General features: G+C 35.7%; 1 protein-coding gene across 1 annotated transcript; it reads left to right on the forward strand.

Annotated features, from left to right (window-relative positions):
- Positions 1-7,141: 7,141 nt before the first annotated feature.
- On the forward strand, positions 7,142-9,127 carry LOC115956943. Its single transcript, XM_031075204.1, has 2 exons — positions 7,142-8,509; positions 8,600-9,127. The coding sequence occupies exons 1-2, from the start codon at positions 7,142-7,144 to the stop codon at positions 9,050-9,052; spliced, it is 1,821 nt and encodes a 606-aa protein (XP_030931064.1). The 3' UTR covers positions 9,053-9,127.
- Positions 9,128-19,060: the final 9,933 nt, after the last annotated feature.

A 19,060-nucleotide genomic window follows, 5' to 3' on the forward strand; every position in this document is an offset into this window, starting at 1 on the left:
TAGTCGAGGGGCTAACCTTCAAAAGAAAAAATACAAGTTTTGGACAGAACCAAGGCCTTGCATGGTCCTCGGACTCAAGCTTATGGGAAACCAACTACTTAAAAGAAAATATACAAGTTTTGGACAGAACCAAGGCCTTGCATGGTCCTCGGACTCAAGCCTATGGGGAAACCAACTACTTAAAAGAAAATATACAAGTTTTGGACAGAACCAAGGCCTTGCATGGTCCTCGGACTCAAGGCTATGGGGAAACCAACTACATAAAAGAAAAAATAAAAGTTTTGGACTGAACCAAGGCCTTGCATGGTCCTCGGACTCAAGCCTATGGGGAAACCAACTACTTAAAAGAAAAAATACAAGTTTTGGACAGAACCAAGGCCTTGCATGGTCCTCGGACTCAAGCCTATAGGGAAACCAACTACTTAAAAGAAAAAATACAAGTTTTGGACAGAATCAAGGCCTTGCATGGTCCTCGGACTCAAACCTATGGGGAAACCAACTACTTAAAAGAAAATATACAAGTTTTGGACAGAACCAAGGCCTTGCATGGTCCTCGGACTCAAGCCTATGAGGAAACCAACTACTTAAAAGAAAAAATACAAGTTTTGGACTGAACCAAGGCCTTGCATGGTCCTCGGACTCAAGCCTATGGGGAAACCAACTACTTAAAAGAAAATGTACAAGTTTTGAACAGAACCGAGGCCTTGCATGGTCCTCGGACTCAAGCCTACGGGGAAACCAACTACTTAAAAGAAAATATACAAGTTTTGGACAAAACCATGGCCTTGCATGGTCCTCGGACTCAAGCCTATGGGGAAACCAACTACTTAAAAGAAAAAGTACAAATTTTGGACTGAACCAAGGCCTTGTATGGTCTTCGGACTCAAGCCTCTAGGGAAACCAACTACCTAGAAGAGACAATAGGGGGGTTTGGACACAACCTGGACGTTACATGGCTCTTAGAATCTACCCCAGAGAAGAGTTCCCCATTGATAGTTAGGCTAATCCCTAAACTGCATGGATTCCCCAGTCTACCCTCGGATCCTCAATACCAAGGGGATTGATGCAGTATAGGGCAATATGTTGTCAAAAACACAGTCAAAGTCCCTCACTACTCGGTTACCCTCTCGGATGAATTATTTAGAGTTTATCGTTCTCGGATGGTCGCATTGCATGCATTACGAAGCGCTCAGCCGTTATCTCGGTTAGTTTCAGGAGTTTAATCTACTGAGAATTACCATTATTATACTTGATAATGTCAGTAAGTTCAAACTAGTAGGAATTTGTTTCAAGGTTTTTTCCTGCTCTAAGCATCATTAAAGGAAAATGCACATTAAATATTCATGCACAAAGTAGTTGTTGCAGAAAAGAAAAGTATTTGATAGTAAGCAAATCCATTTCTTATTAAGACAAAGGAACAGTACAACGTACAATGAAAGAGCTTAAATAAGCTCATACTGAAACTAACTACAATAGCGAAAAGAAAAGATACAAGGGAATGAAGGAAAAGCTGAAGAAGAGATACAGAGAAGAGATGTGCTGTCGCTCCAAAATTTTGTCTAAGAAAGCCATTCCTCAATACTTTTACATGCCTATAACTTAGGCAGCAAAAGAGCCCAACTTGGGGCTTGCACCGTTGAAGAAAAGGTGCAGAGAGCCTGACTCCGGGCTAGCGCTGCTGAAGAAAAGGTGCAGGGAACCCAACTTGCGGCCAGCACAGTTGAAGAAAAGGTGCCGGGAGTCGGAAGTTGATGAGCCTCCACGTAATCATGCCTACGATAAAGCAGACGGCGCTGATGGCGGAAAACCTTGCGTCTAACGCACCAAGAATCTGGTGCGACCAGTACCTGCTTCGGATTTTGACTGAAAGAGGGAGAAATACCATTTCCCCCTTGTTAAGATGGAGGATTGTTTTGAATCTGTGCCTCCCTTGTCCGGACCACATCACCTTGAGTATCGGAAGGATTCGATACCTCTGAAGCGAGTGAAGACCCTTCATCCCCACCCAAGCCTCAAACATATTGCTCTGAGGCAGAATGGCACTGGAAATAGAGATCATGGGTATGGAGGAAGGGTTATGATTCTGAAGGAAACAGAAGGGTTTATATGCAAGGGGAGTGACCCCCTATCCTATTTATACAAAGAGCAAACCAGTGGCATTTAATCCATGCAAGTTTCCAAGGAATGCTACGGACAAGGCAGACTTGGCTCAATTTCCAATCTCATCCGCAGCCGTAGGATCTGAAGATCCTCGTGAAGGCGCGCCTCGAATACTGGAGCATCAAAGGACTCCGCGTGCGTGAATAAAGGAATGCCTCTTAATTTGGCACGTCTCACATGTAAGTGGGAAAACACAAATATTAGTAGAAGTGCAGAATTTGAGTGAGCCATGATGTGGGCCCTATCTCACCAAAACCCTCCTCCCCAACAACAAGGTCGGGCAATAGGATTTTGAGGGGCTATTGTGGGGCCCGAAATCTGTGATCCCAGCCCACCTTGTATTAAGGGCCCAAAGCCCAAGCCGAGGAGCCCTACTACCAAGGACGTATGATGAAAGTCCCTTAAAGGCCCAAGGATGTGGCCGAGGACGATCTCACGCTCAACACCTCACAAAACGCCTGAAGTAAAGGACAAACTCAGCACAAGTGCATTACAAGGGAGAAAGCTGCCCACACCGTAATGTGGAGCCCAGCATTTGACAAGCCCATACTCCAAACCCTACTATTCAACTTTCCCTAACCACCCCCAACCACTCTAACATATGGATTGATAGGACGAGTACTTACCCCAAAAAAAAGGAAAAATTGACACGTAGGTGAAGAACGGGAAGGAAGTACTAGTATAAAAGGGAAAGAGATCTGAGACAAAAAGGGGGGGGGGGATCCTACAAAAAAAGAGGGAGAATAGTGAGAATGCAATGCTCCTCGGACTAAGTCCAAGGAGTCAAACCTTTCAAACTACATCGATGTAAGGCTTAGCTATACAGGCCAAATCTACCTTCGTATGAACTTGCATGAAAACTATGACTAAACCGCCGTCTAACGACCAAGGTCCAGCCTTTCTATCCTACTCTCTATGAATTATATTGTTCGGGCCTTTTATATATGAGCCCACCGTCATTCTTGGGTCGTTAAAAATTGTGTCCCTACATATAGTTTTATCATAAGTTTTATGGAAGGATCTAGAAAGGCAAGGTAGGTTAGCAAATCAAAGATATAAACCTTTTGTTAAAAAATTAAAGGTGAAAATACAATTTGGGTTTCTATGTTTTGAAAGCAATTAATATGTTCCCTGTTATTTCAACTTGCACTAAATTTGATCTATACTGTTAACTTACTAATGAAAAATGCATATGTGGCTAATTGATTGCATAGTTAGCACACTTGAAGCTTACATAGCTAATAAAATAAAATAAAAATTTTAAATGCCATTTAAAAATGCCACGTCAACATTTAAGTTTATAAAAAAATTAAAAACAAATATGTATCAACGACAACCATAAAAACCACAAGAAGAAATAACAAATTGTATTGTAAATTAGGTTTCTAGAATCATCTAAGAATAACAAGAAGAATTTTGTGTTTGTTTAGACCCCTTAACAACAAATTAGTCTAACTTAATAAATTAGCCAAGTGTTTACTTAGGCTAATTATGAGATCTAGGTTAAATACATGCAAACATATTACTTTAATGCAGAAACATAAAGAAGATAGTAATATGATCACCCAAGAAAACCAATGAAATCAACTATTTCAAGGTAAAAATTTAGGGAGGATTTGATCTAGCTATCCTCAAGGTAAATATATCCAATATGATAGAATGAAAGTTTATAATAGATTTAAACCCTAAATCTAAAGCTACCTCATGTAGAATTTACTAACACGACCACATGCAGCCCACTTCATGGACTCTTCTATATTAGATTTGCTGAACATAAGCTCCCACACTTAGGACTTTGAGATCTCATTCAAAAGTTTCAGATTACTGTCAGTAGTTGATCTTTTACAGTAACTTGGTTCCACTAGTTCTTGATTGTAGATCTCTTGATTCGGTAGAAGCTTGTTGAATTAGAAGGTACTGAACCTCTTAGATCTCATAGGAGTAACTCACAATACTTTCAGAACATCTAAAACATAATTAGGGTTTTCCTTTTATACCCAACAGTGCTTCACTTGAAACCCTAAACATTTTTGTAGTGTTTGGACTGAAATAGAATTCTGCAAAAAAATCCTGTTTACGATTTTTGATCGGTCAAACCTCATTGAAATTATTATTAATTTTTTTTTTCTGCAGCTTGAATGTTCTTGAATCTTAACTTGTACTATCATAAGCAATGTCTAATACATAATCTAGACATGTATGATCCCGGTTTGCCAACGTACATAAAAATAGAAATCTAAATATTTAAACCTAAACATTTAGAACCTAACAAGAATTAACATAACCTGACTCACCTATTTCATATCATATCATACACTATAACTTTTAGATAAAAACAACAGTTTTTTAGTTCTTATCAACTTTTCTTCTATCTTTTATCAATTTTTTAGATAAACATAAAAGTTTAATTGTTAATATAAAAAAATTTCTCCCCATCACATGTATGTATACACAATTTTTGTTGGGGGTAGCTTTCTTAGAAAATAGACAATAAGTCAATAACAAACAACTTCTAAATATTTTGAAATATTTGTTATTATCAACTTACTTATTTATTTATTGTTCTCATCAATTTCTTTGAAATAAAATAACAAACAAAATATGTAACCTACATTTTGCTCATATCAATTTCTTCTTTGTTTCTTTAGATGAAGGAACAAAACATGAATAGCCTACGTTCTTTGTGTGTGTGTTTTTTTATCGTATGCTTTTTTTTTTCTTTTTTTCTTTTTTTGGGAAAAACATCCATCCTAATTTTTAGGTTTTTTTTTTTTTTAATAATGTTAATTGTGACAATATTTTTCTAATAAAAATTTTATTCCTAATAATTACCATTCTCTTATAATTCCAACATTGATTAGAAATCTAACTTAAGCCTCACAATTAGAAATTCTTTCTATATATATAGTTTTTTAGTGTATCGTTTTATATATATATATATATATATATATATATATTTCTATTTATAACTTCTTCTTTATTTTTTTTTACGGCTTCTTCTTTCTTTCTTTCTTTCTTTTTTCCTTTTTTTTTTAATTTTTTAAAAAACACTGTTTATTGTTCTAAACAATTTTTTCTCTTCCCCATTATCATTACTTCTTCTTCTCTTATATTTCTATGTTGATTATAAATCTAACTGTGCAATCCATTAGTCTCATAGACATTTTTTTATTAGTGAGTTGATGGTAAAGACCAAATTGAGGGTAAGTAGAAAATAATAGGGATGAAATTGACCGTGATTCCAAAATGGTATTTTGCAAAAAAAAAAAAAAAAAAAATTAGTAGTAATCACTAGTTTTGAAATCGCGCATTGTCTGGGAGAAATTTTTATAACAAAAAAAGATTAAGAGCCATGTAACTTTCCTATCCAAAAGAAGAGAGAGAGAGAGAGAGAGAGGGTTGTAACACAATACAATTGCTCAATTTTGATTACATGGAAAATTTGTATTCCAACCCCTTCCACTTGTTGTAAATAGAAAATAAAAATAAAGAGAAAGAAATAGAATGTCTCAAAAGTCAATAAGAATTACTTAAGCACGTTAACATTTAAGTCGAAGCAACAATACAAACTACCCTAGTAAAAATAATCCAAAAAAGTTTCAAAATTAAAAAAACATAATAAATTCTACTATTCAATATGAAATCTTATGTTTTTCAAAAAAAAATAATAAAAAATTCTTATATTACATTTTACATGACAGATGTTATAGACAAAAATACCAAAAAAGGGCCTCCAAAAAAGATAAGGATTTGCAGCAAACTTTGCAGCACTTCCTGCATATTGGTTCACGTGTTAAGATATTAAAAGGACAACTGTCCATGACCAATTTAAAGAAAACTTCTTAACGTTCCTCTCTCTCACACGCACGGAAAAAACTAAAAATGCATATCCTTCTCTCTTTCTTTCTTAAGTTCTTAATGTAGCATAGAATCATATGACAGATCAAGGGATGTTAACTTCGAAAGCTCTGAAAATTTTGACGAAATCAGGCCAGAAAAAAATTAGTTAGAGAGGTTGAAATATGTCAACCTAGAAAGATGGCTGTTCTTCTCATTCTCACTGCAACTCAAAATCCCAAATCACCACATCTCAAACCCATTTTTGCCAAGACATTGAGACACCACAAAAACCACCGCCACTGCCACAAAATCTCTGCCAAACCACCACCAAAACTTCCGCCAAACTCCACAAATTGCACAAATTGTTCAAACCCTCATCAATTTCTCCAACCCGCTCAAATTCTTCACACGAATTCAACCCTCATCAAAATCAAATTCCAAAAACCCATTAAACCCCATTCAATGAGAAACCCATAAATTCATTACCAAAAAAAAAAAAAAAAATGAGGAACCCATAAACCAGAATCAAACCCCAAAAATCCATCAAAGTGATCAAACCCTCATCAAAATCAAATCTCCAAAACCCAGCAAGCCCCATTCAATGAGAAACCCATAAACCAAAATCAAACCCCAAACACTCATCAAAATCAAATCTCAAAAACCCATTAAACCCATTCGATGAGAAACCCATAAATAAAATCAAACCCCAAAAACCCATAAAATCCCCATTCAATGAAAAAGCCCAGAAACCAACCACAACTGCGAGCTTTAGCCATGGTGGAGCGGCGGTTTTTGGCGGCGGAGTGAGACCGGTGGAGAGGGATGAGTTGGATGTGGCTGGGTATCTGAGAAGAGAGAAGAACAGAGGAAGGAAAGAGAGAGAGAGAGTTGGTGCGGTTTTGAAGAAAGAGTTAAGTTCTTAACGTTTCTTTTTTTCTCTCTCTCTCTTTCTTTCTATATCACACGCACGATTCGGCCCAAATGTCACTTAGTCCACACATATAGATATATATATACACACACGATTCGGCCCAATTGTCAATTAGTCCAGTCACTCTCACTGACTCTTCAAATAAAACAAAATACAAACGAAACCCTAGTTCATCACAATCAGAAGTCGCTACCGATACTGCCACCGATGATGGCTTCCTCGTCGGAGAAGAGGGAAGTCGTGTCAAAAGCAGCAGCGGCAACAAAACTGTACGTATATTTAGAGCATGCAATTGGAAGCGGGCCATTAATATATTCTTTGTTTGAGATTGCTCTACCAAAGTCTCTCCCCCGTCCTCCTACTGCTGCACCCCCAGTTAAAGTGAAGCCACTTCCAAACCCAAATCCAATCCTCCAACTTAAATTGGGAGAATACCCTCGCTACATGTGTTGCGTTCAATTGGGCTCAGAATTTTACTTATTTGGCCGCAAATACGATGATTTGGATTTGTGTGATGATGGTGATATTGATGAAGAAATTAAGAAAAAGTACTCCAATGTAACACGGGATGATTATCCACGAGATGTCTATATTTTTGACCCCACCACAACAGCTGCCGCCGATGCCGATGATGATAAGTTGATGAAAGCAATGATGATGAACACTGGAAAGTCTAAACCTGTGGCCTTTGTGGTTGATGAGAAGATTTACGTGCTTGGAAGCACTTTCACATTCCAAGGCGACAACAAGATAAAAAACTTAGCGGAAAAGGAAGCCATAAAAGAGCAAGCTTTGTTTGAGATGTATGATCCTTCAGATGATAAGTGGACTGTGTTGCCAAATCCCCCTCCCATTATTTGTGACATTGAGAATAAAAAGACTGAATGGGTTGGGCATGCTGTTGATTTTGAGGAGGCAAGGAAAAGGGTTCTCCTTTTAGCCAGGCAGGGCCTTTATAGCTGTCTTTACAGTTTTGATCTTGATGGTGGCCAATGGATAAAATGCCTAACACTCCCTGGCTGCCCTGCTAATACTTTCATTGGCAGGTGTGAGCTTGTCGGGGGTTTCCTTTATGGACATTCTTACGAAACTGTAGCTGCATTTAAAGTCCCATTAGCTGCTGCTGCTGCTGCTGCTGTTGGCAACGAGAATTTAGATGATGATGAAGAAATAAAAGAAAAAATAAAAAATAGTCCAGAAAAGAGGACATTGTGGGAGATGACATTGGCTGAAAAGTGCCCTTTTTATCATGCCTCTAAGGAGATGGGTATGGATGCTATCTATATATTTCCTCAACAGTTGTACTCCTCCTCAAGCTTACTTCACTTGGGGAATGGATTCTTTTGTTTTGTCTTGTCTGGCATGCCTCCCCATCCCTATATTAGCATCGATCAAGGTGCTGTCGAAGATTATAAAAAACGTGTCATTAGCATCGTAATTTTTCAGAACCCACACGTAGGGGATGATCAAACTGAAGAAAAATATTTCAAGGCAAAATTCGTGCATTCCGCCCACTATGTCATCAATTCCCCCTACCCAATTGATGGTAGAATCCGCGGCTGCTTCTCTCTTGGCCAGGTACATATCTCTATCATGCCTTCCCCCTCTTCTGTTCTTTTCTTCATTTATCTTCGTTATGAATTTTTTATTTTTTTAACTTCTGTATAGGTGTTTGACTTTGGAGATGGGAGTTGCCCCACCTGTGCTGAGCATGCAAACAGTGATGATGAGACGCAGGCTGTCTCTGAAATCATCAAGCAACGTGACATGCTCAATCAAGATTGCATATTTGCACAGACTGAGATAGCCTCTCTTAGAAAGGCTTGGGATCTCTTGCAAGAGGAGAGACAGAGCGCAGAGCGTCTCCTGCAGGAGGAGAGACAAAGCGCAGAGCGCCGCCTGCAAGATCTTCAAAGAGAGCATGAGATGGCTTTACACTCATTGAGGATGGATATTAGCAGGCTGACCATTGAACGAGATCATTACAAGTCAAGCTTTCAAGCTATTGCTGATCCTGTTGAGCCTGAATCGATTAAATCGTCTTCTCAACCTACTAAGCCACTAGCCAGCAATCTTTCTGGAGATACCAGTGATATGATGGAGACCCTGCATTTGTCTTAGATGCCATCTGACCCAATGACGGGGATTTCTTTTTGTTTTGTTAAATTGATAGTATTTGATGTCCAGAAATTTCAATGGTTATATCTCAAACTCTTATGTATATGTATATAAATAACAGACCATTTTTGTGTGGATTTGTGTTGTGTGGTACATATTGATTCATTTTCCCTTGTTTTGTATTCTAATGCTTGACCTATTGTGATCTGTAAACCTTGTTATTTGCTTGAATGTTTCTTTCGACTTTTGCTTGTGTGAGAAGATGCTGGTTCTTTTTTTTTTTTTTTTTTTTACTCTACAATTTTAGTATAAATTTTTATATTTTATTTATCAAGAAGTGTTTTTTTTCCTTCTCTCCAAGATTTAGTGTGATAACTTCCCTCATACAAAGATTGCTGAGCACAAGGACCAAACCTAGCAGTGGTGACTCCAGAAATTTTGTCCAGGGTGTTCCTATTCTACTTTGAAAAAATTTTGGGTGTTTTGAGACGTTTCGATAAATACCGGCCGAAATTCAAGATTTGGCCGGCATGAAGTCTGTGCTTAAAAAAAAAAAAATTCTTAAAACCAAAACAAATTTGCATACTGTACACCGAAAAACCTCAAAAAGAAAAAAAGTGAAAAGAAAATAAATGAATAAAGATACCTATACAATAAACTATAAATTCATTTGAAATATTAATAAAATTATTAATTATTGTTGTTTAGTTGTTTCATTAATTTATTTGCCTTTTTATAAACTATAATTTGTTATATTGTTGTTTCATTAATTATAAAATTATTAATTGTTATTTAGCCTAACATAATTTAATTTATTTGTCTTTTATAATTTATTGGTTAATTATACTGCTTCAATTATTGTTGTTTAATACAACAATAAGCTATATTGCTTTAATTTATTTGTCATTAATTATATTACTTTAATTTGTTATATTGTTTAACAATATGTGCACGTTACACTAAAAGCACTAAAGAACCACTAATGTGCACATTATTTACACATCCCCTGACCATGTGTAGCACAATAATTAAATCACTAAAACTGTGTAACGTGCACTTGTGCAACCCGGCTCCATCCCATGTGCCCATCCACCAGCCCTGCCAATCAGAAAATTTCACAAATAACGCATAACACATTACACTAAAAGATAATTAATATTTTACCAATACCAACACACTTCACACACCAACACCAACAGATGACAAAGCCAAATTCAATTTTCAAAAAGTCAAAAACAGACAAAATTTAATAAAGCTAAAGACTAAAGTTCGGCCAATCAAAAGAGAGAGATAGTTACTGAGTTGGTCTTATTAAAGAATAAAGAGAGAGAGAGAGTGAGAGTCATCATTTCAGATAGAGAGAGTCAGAGAGAGACTGAGAGACTCAGAGAGAAAAAGAGAGAGACTGAGAGAAGTTAGATTAGGAAAAAAAAAAAATACCTTGAGGGAGGGTCGGAGGGAGCACCGGAGCAGCGGCAGCAGCCGAGCAGCGAGCAGCGAGCAGCGAGGCGGGAGGCCTGAACTGGACTGGGCACGAGCGGATGAGCCGGCGGGCGAGCGATCTGCCGATCTGGCACTGGCGATCTCCGTCCTCCGATCCGATGAGCGACGACGAGCGGCGTTGGCTACTTGGCTTGGATGAGCCTCAACAAGCGGCGTTGCTCTCTGTGACCGCTGTCTGTCTTTAGGTTAGGGTGAGCTTAGTGATTTCATTTATTTTTATAAAGCCTTTAGTGAGAATCTGTGGGTTTGTCATTTGGCGCTGCGCTGCTCTGTTGGTTTTTTTTTGGTGAGAATCTGTGGCCTGTGGGTTTGTTTGTAATCTGTTGGGCACTTGGGCTTGCCGTTTTTTTTGGGCTTTTTTTTTTTTTTTTTTTTTTTTTTTTTTTAATTTGAGGGTATTCCTTATTTTGTGGCTGAGGGTGTTCCTAGTGTAGAACAAATACAATTTTTTTTTTTTTTTATTGTATATAAATTTTTTTTTTTCAGGTCAGGGTGTTCCTGGGAACACCCTGACCTGTACGTGGCGCCGCCACTGAAACCTGGGTATGTAAGTCCAGTGATTGCCTTGTTTTTCATAGAATTGGCACTCAATTCAAGGAAGCAGTTATTAGTTACCTTGAGTTTATAAAAACAGAATACCATTTTACGACTTTACCAGCTTATGAACCCTGCCCGCTAAATGTTTTTGTGTCTATTTCTTCTCCATGTTCAATTTTTCTAAATAGAAACAGACTAGAAAGGTGGTAGTGACAAGATTTTGAAATAATCCCGTGAAAAACAAGGAAATTTGATTCTATTTTGGAGTTTTGATCTTTGATTTTGGTCTCACTCATCAATGAACATATGGAATTTGAGTCTGTTGTGTTTGGCATTAATGGTAATTTTGTTGCAGACTATTGAATGATCTTTGTCATTCCTTTCTTTCTACGGACTTTACCTACTATTGGATGGGGACAAAAATGTTACTACCATGTCATTTGCTCCAAAGGATGAGCAAGAAGCTCAGATACAGTTTGCTCTTGAAGGGGGAATTCTTGCTTACTTTGTCAGTCATTAGAACACGAAGGCTGACCTTTCCAAGACAATGCATATGATTTGATTCATTGTGCATGATGCGGGGTTCACTAGGATGAAAATGGTACTTTGTGCAACTGTTTTTCACTATTGAGTCTGGTGTACTAATTTGTTTTCATTTCCTATGTTGTGTCTTCTTTTTATTTTCCCCTGGTATGGTCTGCGACACCAGTTAATCGTGATGATTTAAGAGATCAGACTGTATGGAAGGATTTTTTATCTGACCTCACTCTGTCTTAATCATATTGCTGTAAATCCTCATAATTTCTTAGGTGGATTTTTAATAATTCTTACCTTCATAATGCTATTTTTTTTACTTTTTCAGATTTACCAATATGAGATCTAAAAAAGCTTGAATAGATGTTTGGTTTATCAAAGTTAGACATCCTCATTTAACGTTTTGGTGACTTTTACCAAATTAATGACCTGGAAAGTTGTGGCTAGGACTGTTGATTTGTCTGGAATTGTGCTTGTAATATACCAAAAGCCTGTCTCACCTTCCTGCTATGAATAATGCAGAGATAATAACCCCCCTTTATGTGAACGGAAAGATAGGAAAGATGGTTCATAATGTCTTTCCAAAGCACTCCATCTCTCCATCACACTAACATTGCTGCTGCTACTGTTACTAAAGCTACTGGACCATTGCCTGTGAATCACTTTTTTTAGAATACTATTCTGAATTTTATCCATACATGTACTATTCTTTTCTATATTTCTGTGGCAGGTCTGGCTCTCAGTCATTGTCTTTCTCTGCTTCCGGTTGAAAGTATGGGTAACTTGTTCAGCTGACCCAAGTGGCTTAGTAGTAAACCTCAATCCTATCAATTGATAAGGTGCTGAAGAACTGTTTTAGGACGTCACAAAACATTGGTCTTCCCTTGTATTGGATGTTTATTTAAATGACCTTGCCATAAACGGGTTGAGTGTGAGGAATGTGATATGAATGCTCATCGGGAAGGGTAAAGTATATAGAGTTAGCCCTTTGTTAATAACTTAATTCCATTTTTTGTTTTGTTTTATTAGTTAACTGATAGTCTCCGGTTTTTTTTATTGCTCTTAGTTTTTTTCTTTCCATAATGCTGAACATACAAATAGGTGGCTCTATAATTTAATAGATGGCCTTAAATATAATCCACTTTTTTTTTCTTCATCACTCATTCCTTGCTGTATGGAGTCAATGACATACTGCAGGATCACCCTTTATCTATTCACTGAACTGATTTTGAGATTCTGCTTCTTTCAGATTTGTTGTAGCACTTATTGATCTACCTGAGTCCATTATATTTGACGGAGGGTTGATTGGAATCTATCACGACTGGTGCAAGTGTTTTAATTCCTATCCTCGAACTTATGATCTACTGCATTCCAGTTTTCTCTATAGGCATCTTACTCAAAGGAACAACAATGAATTGACTTGCTGCCCTTTTTAACTGATGGTTATTGCTGGCTCATAAGTTATAACTGATATGGAATTTTTTATATGAATGGAAATAGAAATATAGCAAATGCATGAGTAATGTTATAGTCACAAACTATTTTACAACATTTTTACAAAATGTTGACATAACTAACTTCTTATTAGTTTTCATCTAGGCCCACTATTAATATCATTTTTTTATTTACCAATAATTACTTACTATATCAGTAATTTGTAAAATTTTTTATAAAATGGTTTGTATCTCTAGCATTATTCCAAATACATATCTTTATTTGGTGCAAATACATCTTACTATAGCTAAAACGTTTTTGCCTTTTGTTTGTGGTGCAAAAAAATATGCATACGGAGGGCCTAAACGACAGTTGAAGGCTGAAAGTCTTGGCTGGAGAGCAGGGATGTCTGGTCTTTTGGCTCTCCATTACAATAATGTTCAACGGCAAGAGAGACTAATGGCTAAAGAACTGAATTAATATTTCAGGACAAATTTATAATTATTATTGTCTTATTGTCTTACGCCTCAAATTATATATTGAACCACACCCTGAAAGACATAAAGGAAAACTGAACTCAAGACCTGTAAAGCATTATATTCACTATTTTGCTCACCTCATTACAAATAGGTTCAGTTGAATTTATTAAATATTTTTAGAATCAAGGTTTAATTTCTCCCCAGTTATCTTCCACGGGAGAAAAATGTATTTCATGATTTCATCCAATATTTTCATCACAGTTTGAAGAAAACAAGTAGAAAAATGAAAGACGACAATGTGCATGTAGGAACTTAACTTGATTTATATTAGTGAGTAACTTTAAAGTGAGATTACTTAGTCTTTTTTCATGGTTAACTCAAACCATCTTCATTAATATATATATATATATATATATATATATATCCTCCATAGAAAAGTTGAATTGGGAGGATCTAATACTAGAAATGGCAAAACAGGTCATAATTTGCTTACCTAATCCAACCCGACCAAAACCTGAATTTTTTGACTAAAGACAAAAACGGGTTGACTCGTGACCTGACTTGTTTTTGGGTCAACCCACCCTGATCCGTGACCCTAACCATTTTTTTTTAAACCTTTTTTTAGGTTAAAAAAAAAAAAAAAAGACAATATTGGTTTAATTGTTTGTTGTGGGTTTAAGGAAACAATTGAGACCTTTACATAACAATATATAAATGAATTGAAAGATGAATTGTTAAAGCATTCTGTAATGAATAAATATTTTTAAATATCAAATAACAAAATACATGCCAAGATAATCTAGTTATAGTAGAATTAAAAACATATATTTAAAATTATAGACATGTATGAGAAATATTCATAAGTGCGAAAAGAGTGAAGCCAAAATATCAATGAAATTAGCATAAATTATAAATGTTTAGGCTTATTTTTTTAACAATTCATGTCCAAAATAAACGGCTTTTCAAAATATTATAATATTTCCTCGAGTGTGCGTTTCTTAACAATAGCATTATATTCATAAAAGAGATTATGCATAAATAAGCTAAACAATCAAATTTTAATGTATATTCTCAAATTGAAATAGAGTGTCAACTACAATTGATAATAGATTATAAAATTAGTTTTTAAGATTGTAAAATTTTTATATATTTTTATTCTTTGTCAAATTAGTTATCAAATAAAGCATTTGTAATTTTGTTTTATGTTTTGAGATGTTGATATTGTGTAAAAATGAAACTTGTGAATTTATTTTACTTATCTTTTGTGTTATTTTGTTTTGGTTAGTAATGTTGGGATTTGTATAATTTTAAAATTATTGAACAAGTATTAATATGTTTATCTAAGCTCATTATTGATATAAGTGATAAATTCAAAGTAATGCATTTTACATCAAGTAATTTGCTGTGTAATTTTCCAAATGACAAATATATGTTTTCTTATAAAGAAAAATTTTAAGTGAAATTACGGGCCAACCCAACCCGCAACCTGATTGACCCGACTCAAACACAACCCAACCGGCCAATTTGCCACGTCTACCTAATACATCGTGGCAAGTATGTACCATTTGGTTTACTTAACAGTCTTGTAAATATTAAATACTATTAGCCTCACAACAAACATAATAATTTTATCAACAATTGTTTATTGGTTCTCATACTGAAATCACTTAATTATTTTTCATATTCTGTGGGGAGTGTTTGTGTCTCTTGTGTTATTATCGAACTACTGGTCAGAGATCACATATTTGTTGTAAACTGGCAGAATTTTCAAAGAACCAACCTCCTTTCTAAAGTTTGGTCCAGAATAAACAGTGCCTAACCTATGGAGAAAATAGGTTTTTGCCCCTATTGAGCCAAAAAAAGAGCAATATGTCCCTATTTCAAAACTATCTAGGGGCGTGTCCTTGTTTTGGTACTCGATCATCCAATAGTTGGGTTATATAAAGAACTCAATTATGCTAAAACCGAGTTTCCATCACGTTTTTGCCACGCTGGATCGCCACCATGGTTTTTCCGCAATATTTTTAATGATATAGGAACTCAATCCTAATATAATTGAGTTACTGAGGAAATTAAAATCACCTGTTTGCATGCACGTGAAGTGTTTTTGTCGTGTACTTAACCCGATTAAAGCAACATCGAGTTTAGTAACCAATACTCGACTGTAGCATCATTGAGTTATACTGTTATACACACCTCCCTTCATAAATGCACAGAATTTCCTCATTTTCTTCACAACTTCTCCTCAAGAACCATAGCTATACATCCTTGGACTCGATGTTATCTCTCTATCATCTCAGGTAAGAGACTCATTTTCTTGTTTTAAGTACATAGAGAATTTTATGGTGTAGGTAAAGAGTAGTTTTAGATATTACAAAAGTTTATCATCCATAATGTATGTTTTTGTTAGAGAAGAATTTTCATTTGATAGGTTGTATTACTTGTGCTTTGGTATTTTCTTGAATGAGTGTTATGTGAGTACAATGGGGTTATATTAGTTGTTTGATGTTGTAAATTTTGATTACTAAAAATGACAATCTTTAAATTTGTTACAAGTAATGTACAATAAATCTAATTTGGGTGATGAGTGTTATGTGTGTACATTGGGTTATATTAGGTCTTTGGTGGTGTAAATTTTATTGACAAAAAATGAAAATCTTTAGATTTTCTAAAACTAATGAACAATTAATCTTTGGATTTGCAAAAGTTGAACGTACATAATTATCATTTGTTAGACATTAACAACAATATTCTATATTGCACACAACATGTAAACATTAACAACAACGTCTAATATTTGTAGGTAAAAAATTTTGGAAATCATCATTGCTTGAATCTCAGAAGTCTAAAATATCTCTTTCATCATCTAACGAAGTAATGCATCATCTTTAATTGACACAGTGCTATGTTGCTGCACTAGATCGTCAGTAGCATCCGCAGCTAAGGGATTGCTAAACCGTGGCTTAAGCCAGCTGACACTTATCCTCAACCTCAGCAAGGATAGACTTGTTTTCATGGGGATGTGGTACCGGGTCTAGAGGTTGATGACCTAGTAACTCAAAACACAACCCACTTCAATCCAACCTCACCTTCCCAATCATGGGCAACCTATCAATAGGAACCCCTAGCATCACCTCAATATCTTGTAATGTGATACCCATTTCTCCATGAGGTAGGTGGAACATGTGCGTCTTTGGACGCCAACACTCGACCAATGTTGTGATCAACGCGTGATCAACTTCCATCTCTGGAACCTTGAATAATCCTTCGAAACCCGCCTCAATTATGTAATGGGCGATCCGTGGGTCTAGCCCACCATGGGGTAACTCACACGATCGGCGTTGACACTTTAGCATACCTGGCACTACCTGCACACGAAAGAGCATTGTGTTAGGATAATGCACATGAAATAACTATAAGAATGCTACATAATAATAATATGCATGAAATAGCAGGCTAACGGTTGCTAGAGAGCAGTAAACATTACGAATATTTTGCAATATGCTAGGTACGATGTTAACTGGTTATTCACTGTAGCTCAATAGTAGATAAGATCAATTTAGGTTGATTTTATGGCTGCACTCTGATACAACCTGTATAAATAGGAATTTACCCTTCTATTGTAATCAATAAGTTTGAAGTTAACCAAATATGTAGCCTTCAGTGCTAGTTAAGAGAACTAGGTATTTTTCGATAATGAACTTGCATCCTAATTAATCAACCAAATAATGAACTTGCATCACTCATTTATTGAAGAATGTTTGATAAACCATGAAAGAACCAAAACATTTTGAATATTAAGAACAATGCTTTTACTAGCATCAAGCCTCATATAAAGGTGCTCATTATATATATATTTTTACTTAGTACAAAAAATCATTGTTTAAGTTTAAGAGGATTAAACTTAAACAATGATTTTTGGGATCAATCAATCAATCCAAATTGGGATATTGTCCCATAAAATGTCTATGTACACTTCATGCTCAATTAAATCTATGCAAAATTTTATTTGGATTAAATAAAATTCTGCCTAAACCAAAAGAGAAATGATACCATTTCCAACATCTATTTACAAATAATCAAAGAACCCTACAAAAAGAAAAAGATACGATTTTGAAATGTTCGAAATTCAGTACAACTATGTACTTGGCCGGCGGCGGGCGTCCCCTACAGCGCCGTGGATTGATGTTACGGTTGCCACATCAACTGTGTATGATCTATGGGTCCAAGATCCACATCTGACACTTGTTGCATATCTGACATGCATGCAATCATGTTAATAAACCATTGATCTCAGGCAGACATTAACACGATAAAGGTAGACAAGCCAACATGAAAGTAAAGTATAACCAAACAATGTATCACTTTAACCAGGGGTGCGCAAGAAATCAAATGTCTCATGAATCTATCATCTCTCCTTTTCATAATTCACACTTGCATACACTAGGGTTATAGCAAAAATTATGATACAAAAGTTTTATCTATAAACTCTCTCTACTCATAAGTGATTGTAAATTTGTAATTAGTGTCTACACATGAATCTATCATCTTTCTTTTTCTCATAATTCACATTTGCATACACTAGGGTTATAGCAAAAATTATGATACAAAAGTTTTATCTATTAACTCTCTCTACTCATAATTTCACCATTTTGCCTCTTGAGTACTTTTATTTTTCAAATGGGGAGGTATTTTGTGTTTTTACTTAGCATTCATAGGTTATGGGGGGTTATAGTGAAAATAAAATCATTTTTCTTTTTGATAGGAGCATTACTAGAGAACTTCTCTAATATTCCATTCTCTTTTACATCTTGAAATGCATTCATGCTTGCATAATAGCACTGAAATCTATGGTATGTATCTCAATATTCATGAGATGACCCTTGAATTAAGGAGGGTATATTAAACATGATAATCTCTTTGATGTCTTGAAGGGATTACATCCTTGAGCAACATAAATATTAATGGGGGACGATCACCAATACAAGTACAAGAAAAGAAGACAGCGTTTAACATTTCTTCTAATAGTTTGTATACTGACTTAAGTATCAGAGAGTCTCTCAGCCAACCTGACTTTGACGGATCACCTCTCTTCCTTCTCCTCTTTGTAGGTTCACGGATCGGGTTAGACTGTTGATCAAATAGTATCATTGCTACAACAGACTTAGCTAAAGATAGAACTCAATAGATGAAAGGCTAAAGGTAATACTGTGCAAGAAGACAAAATGGCTCTAAATTAGGATTTGCCCATTAACTGTAGCCCCTAATAACTAGTGGGCTAAGCAGTGTGAAATTGAATTTTAATGATTAACCCTCATCCAACCTACTCTTACTCACTAAGAATGATAAGTCCAAACTAAAAATTTGATTTTATTCAATTGAATGGAAAATGGATTGACAATATGCAAAAGCATACAATAGATTAGATAACGCATACTGCAACAGCAATTCGTTCCTAGTGGACTATCGGACTAGTAGTTCTAAAGAAAAACTGGTACAGTAGCTCTGCTTATCATTGCTTCAT

The sequence above is a fragment of the Quercus lobata genome, chromosome 8 (assembly GCF_001633185.2).
Source record: "Quercus lobata isolate SW786 chromosome 8, ValleyOak3.0 Primary Assembly, whole genome shotgun sequence".
Classification (NCBI taxonomy): domain Eukaryota; kingdom Viridiplantae; phylum Streptophyta; class Magnoliopsida; order Fagales; family Fagaceae; genus Quercus; species Quercus lobata.

Coding starts and splice junctions, on each gene's coding strand:
- LOC115956943 (XM_031075204.1), top strand. CDS start 7,142: ATGGCTTCCTCGTCGGAGAAGAGGGAAGTCGTGTCAAAAGCAGCAGCG. Junction 8,510..8,599: donor GCTGCTTCTCTCTTGGCCAG/GTACATATCTCT, acceptor ACTTCTGTATAG/GTGTTTGACTTTGGAGATGG.